Source organism: Cebus imitator, unplaced genomic scaffold (assembly GCF_001604975.1).
Source record: "Cebus imitator isolate Cc_AM_T3 unplaced genomic scaffold, Cebus_imitator-1.0 Scaffold118, whole genome shotgun sequence".
Lineage (NCBI taxonomy): Eukaryota > Metazoa > Chordata > Mammalia > Primates > Cebidae > Cebus > Cebus imitator.
In genome coordinates, this window is record NW_016107433.1 from 2,542,112 (window position 1) to 2,547,412 (window position 5,301).

Below are 5,301 nucleotides of genomic sequence, written 5' to 3' on the forward strand. Positions count from 1 at the left end.
GCAACCTCCGCCTCCCGGGTTCAGGCGATTCTCCTGCCCCAGCCTCCTGAGTCGCTGGGATTACAGGCACGTGCCACCATGCCCAGCTAATTTTTCGTATTTTTAGTAGAGACGGGGTTTCACCATGTTGACCAGGATGGTCTCAATCTCTTGACCTCATGATCCACCCGCCTCGGCCTCCCAAAGTGCTGGGATTACAGGCTTGAACCACTGCGCCCGACCAATTTTTGACATTTTCAAAGTTCTTTTTTGTTTCCTGAATGTTCATTTTTATAGCATTCTTTTTTTTGTTTCATTACACAGAAACTCTTATCTTTCTAAGGCTATTAGTAATTGTCAAGTGTTTTTCACTCTGCCTGTTTCCTCCCTGTTATTTTGTTTCTGTTAGTCCCTTTGGCCTCTACCTTTCACATTAAAGGCTTTCCTTACATGTCTGGCGATCATCTCATCACTGCATCATGTGGCTTACTGAGCTTGGGTTTCACTGAAGAATGATCTGGCTAGACTGCTTATTCAGGGTAGCCATGAAGCCAGAATCTTCATATCTTTTCTCTTGTGCCAGTTATGTTCCCCAGAAATGGTTTTTCATCCTCCTGCCCGGTGAGTATTGGCCTGGCTATCAGCATTCTTTTTTTTTTTTTTTTTTTTTTTTTTTTTTTACCTATTTTTTTTTTTTTTTTTTTTACCTGACAGCAATAATTTTAAGTAAGATCGTTCTAAAGGAAAAAAAAGAATGATATTCTCAACTTTCAATGAGAAATGTTCACTTAATCCTGGTTTTCATATATTGTTTCTGCCTGATAACCCTCCTCAGACGGTGTCTCCAGTCTTCTGCTATGTGCATTTTGGGAGCTTCCTAGCTTCTTAGGGCATGGCTATCTGAGGGATCTACCAGCTGTAAATGGATCCTTCCTTTGAAGCCCCACTTTCTCCTTTTCTAGAATATATGGGGTCCCTACTTCCTGAGTCTTTTAAGGATTCTATAGTACAAATCAGGTGGCTGCTTGGCTTTCCTCTTGGCTGACCTAGGACTTAGTTTCAGGGCTTTGCTAAGTCGGTTGTCACTACTTGTCTGTTTTCCAATTTCCTAGATTTTGTGACTATTCTCTCCCTTTCCTGTGGGATTTTGGAAAAGAGCAGAGTGTATTGTATGTGTGCAGTTGGCCAGCTTTAAGTGAATGTCCCAAATGTATCTTTCCATTTCACCACCCCAAAAGGGGATTCTGTTCTCATTCTCTCCCCTCGCTTCCTCCCTCTCGCCTTCTGTCTCATTCGCATTAGGCTTTCCCCATGCCCCTTCTCTTCAGGTAACCATTCTGGAGTTCTGAGATCAGGTTCACCAGAACCACCATTTACAGGCTGGCTGTGTTCAGTCAGCTCACCTACCATACCATGCTTACCACAGGCAGATTTGTTATGTTTTGTTTCTCGGAGACAAGGTCTCACTTTGTTGCCTAGGCTGGCCTCAAACTCCCTGGGCTCAAGTGATCCTCTCACCTTGGCCGCAGTTGGGTTTTGAAGACTGACAGAGAAATAAGTACCATTCGAAGATGTGTTTTTCTGATTTTTTCAGGCAGCGCTGTTCATAAGATGATTGTGGACAGGCAATATATGGGTGTGTCTAAGCGGAAGTGCATCGTGTGGGGTGTTGCCTTCTTATCAGATGGCACTGTCATAAGTGTGGACTCTGCTGGGAAGGTGCAGTTCTGGGACTCAGCCACTGGGACGCTAGTGAAGAGCCATCTCATCGCTAATGCTGACGTGCAGTCCATTGCCGTAGCCAACGTGAGTACAGTCCCTGTTTTGAGCGGTTGATGTACAACCTGAGGTTTGAATAGAGAAAACAGCCACAGTGATGTGCCATGAACACTGGTTCCTGATCTTGATGTTGTACTGGAGGAAGGTAAGTTTAGGAAAATGCATCTGAAAACCCACATTGTTTCCATAGTATCTAACATTTGATTAGAGAGTACAGGATTCTCCCAGAGATTAGTTACCAGGGAGATTTTCATCAGACACTCCTCACCTCCAGTTCATCCAGTCTGATTGTAGATAGGGCGCAGCAGCTTAGAAGAATCTTGAGAAGTACTGTTTCCCTCTCTGTCCAGCTACTCTCCTGCTTCCTGTTTTGGAACATTAGAAGATAACTTTTTAGTGATTTTGAAAATGTTTATTTTCTTCTGTTTTATTAATCCTCAAGTAGATTTGTGTTGAACAGATATGCCTCTTTCCCTTTCGTAACATGAATTCTTCTCTTATAGAACCTTTTTATATATTTATTTTTAATTTACTTTTTTAGGAAAATAGAGATGAGGGTCTCCCTATGTTGCCCAAGGTGGTCTTGAATTCCTGGGCTGGGGGTACTCCCATCTCAGCCTCTGATTATAGGCAGGAATCACCACACCTGGCCAAAACTTCTTATTTAGTTTTTTTTTTGTTTTTTTTTTGAGATGGAGTGTTGCACTGTCGCCCAGGCTGTAGTGCAGTGGCGTGATCTCGGCTCACGGCAGTCTCCGCCTCCTGGGTTCAAGCAATTCTCCTGCCTCAGCCTCCGGAGTAGCTGGGACTATAGGTGTGTGCCAGCACGCCCAGTTAAATTTTTTTTCATGTAATTTTAGTAGAGATGGGGTTTTACCTTGTTGACCAGGATGGTCTCGATCTCCTGACCTCGTGATCTGCCTGTCTCAGCCTCCCAAAGTGCTGGGATTACAGGCATGAGCGACCACACCTGGCCCTGACTTAGTATTATTATTGCTATTTATTTATTTAGAGACAGAATTTTGCTCTTGTCACCCAGGCTGGAGTGCAGTGGTGCGATCTAGGCTCACTGCAACCTCTGCCTCCCGGGTTCAAGTGATTCTCCTGCCTCAGCCTTTCCAGTAGCTGGGATTACAGGCACCCACCATCATACCTGGCTATTTTTTGTATTTTTAGTAGAGACTTGGTTTCACCATGTTGGCCAGGCTATTCTGGAACTCCTGACCTCATGTGATCCACTGCCTCTGCCTCCCAAACTGCTGCTGGGATTATAGGCATGAGCCACCTTGCCTGGCCTATTTTCTTTGAGACAGAGTCTTGCTCTGTCAGCCAGGCTGGAGTGCAGTGGCATGATCTCAGCTCACTGAAACTTCTGCCTCCTGGGTTCAAGCAATTCTGCTGCCTCAGCTTCCATAGTAGGTGGGATTACAGGCACCCGCCACCACACCTGTTTAATTTTTATATTTTTTTGTAGAAATGGGGTTTCACCGTGATGACCAGGCTGGTCTCCCTCCTGACCTCAAGTGATCCACCCAACTCAGCCTCCCAAAGTGCTGAGATTACAGGTGTGAGCCATCACACTCAGCCTATTATTTTCTATGACGTAAATATTGTACAAGACTGGTAACATGCATTCTCGTTTAGAAACCTTTGAGTATTTTAGCAGTGAGACATGGAAAGTAATTTTATTTGTTGACTAGATTCTTTGTTCTTTACCTCCTTCGTTTGAGAATTACGTGCTATCCTACGTGCTGACATCCATATTCTAGTGTAGTGTTCCTATTCCATTTCACAGCTTTTCTGAGAACAGTTTGATACATGTTAAAGCCCTGAAAAACATTTAATGTCACATATAAATGATAATAGTGGTATAAATTGAAATGAGTGGGATAAATTCCCCTTGATGATTTTTTTTTTTTTTTTTTTTTTAAAAAGGGTTTCTCACCTTTTTTTTTTTTTTTTTTTATAAACAGGGTTTCACCATGTTGGTCAGGCTGATCTTGAACTCCCAACCTCAGGTGATCCACCCACCTTGGCCTCCAAAAAATTCCCCTTTAAAAATAGAGTTTTCATCCCCAACACTTGTAATTATTATACTTAAGAATTAACTATTGGCTGGGTGCAGTGGCTCACAGCACTTTGGGAGACCAAGGAGGGTGATTGCCTGAGCTCCAGAGTTCGAGACCAGCCTGGCCAACATGGGAAAACCCCATCTCTACTAAAAATACAAAAAGCCAGTCATGGTGGTGTGTGCCTGTAGTCCCAGCTACTCAGGAGGCTGAGGCAGGAGAATCACTTAAACCTGGGAGATAGTGGTTGTAGTGAGCCAAGATCACGCCACTGCGCTACAGCCTTGGAAACAGAGTGAGACTTCATGTCAAAAAAAAAAGAGTTAATTATTAAATTTAGTACCACTTAAAGTGTAATTACTCAGGCCAAGCATGGTGGCTCACACCTGTAATCCCAGCACTTTGGGGAGACTAAGGCGGGCAGATCACAAGGTCAAGAGATTGAGACCATCCTGGCCAACATGGTGAAACCCTGTCTCTACTAAAAATACAAAAATTATCTGGGTGTGGTGATGCGCACCTGTAGTCCCAGCTATTGGGGATGCTGAAGCAGGAGAATTACTTGAACCCGGGAGGCGGAGGTTGCAGTTAGCTGAGATCACACCACTGCACTCCAGCCTGGCAACAGAGGGAGACTCCCTCTCAAAAAGAAAAAAATGTAATTAAATATTATGGAGCTATTTTAAAGGACAAGGAAGGTGTATATTTACTGCTGTGGAACAATTTCTGGGATATATTGTTAAGAGGAAAAAGTAGAACAGTGTTATAATGCATTAATACAGTACATAATAATATTTAAGAAAAGGAGGAGCCAGGTGGGATGGCTGACGCCTGTAATCTCAGCACTTTGGGAAGCCGAGGCGGGTGGATCACTTGAGGCCAGGAGTTAAGAGACCAGACTGGCCAACATGGTGAAACCCTGTCTCTACCAAAAATACAAAAATTAGTCAGGTACGAATGGTATGCACTTGTAGTCCCAGCTACTTGGGAGGCTGAGGCAGGAGAATTGCTTGAACCCAGAGGCAGAAGTTGCAGTGAGCTGAGAGTGATGGAGGAAGAGCAAGACTTCATCTTAAAAAAAAAAGAAGAAAGAAAAGGAGGGGCTGGTGTACACATAGACTATCTTTGGAGGCTTGGTGCAGTGGCTCAACCTGTGATCCCAGTACTTTGGGAGGCCAAGGTGCAGGATCACCTGAGCTCAGGAGTTCAAGACCAGCCTAGACAATATAGCAAGACCTACTAAAATTCAAAAGAATTAGCCAGGCATGATGGCTCATGCCTGTCTTTCTCACTACCTGTGGGGCTGAAATGTGAGGATCACTTGAGGCCAGGAAGTTGAGGCTGCAGTGAGCCCTGATTGTGTCACTGCACTCCAGCCTAGACTGAGGCAGGAGAATCTCCCTGACCCCCTGAATGTCCTCTAGAAGTCATCAAGTCATCACCATCAGTGTTTCTTTCTTTTTTTTTTTTTTTT

At 44.0% G+C, this 5,301-nt stretch overlaps 1 protein-coding gene across 1 annotated transcript in view; it reads left to right on the plus strand.

Moving 5' to 3' along the window:
• UTP4 (UTP4 small subunit processome component) overlaps window positions 1-5,301 on the plus strand; it is a 47,080-nt gene that overhangs the window by 11,043 nt on the left and 30,736 nt on the right. The window contains exon 6 of the mRNA XM_017539224.2: window positions 1,574-1,785. Coding sequence (XP_017394713.1) covers window positions 1,574-1,785 — 212 coding nt within the window. The remainder of the gene's footprint in view (window positions 1-1,573; window positions 1,786-5,301) is intronic.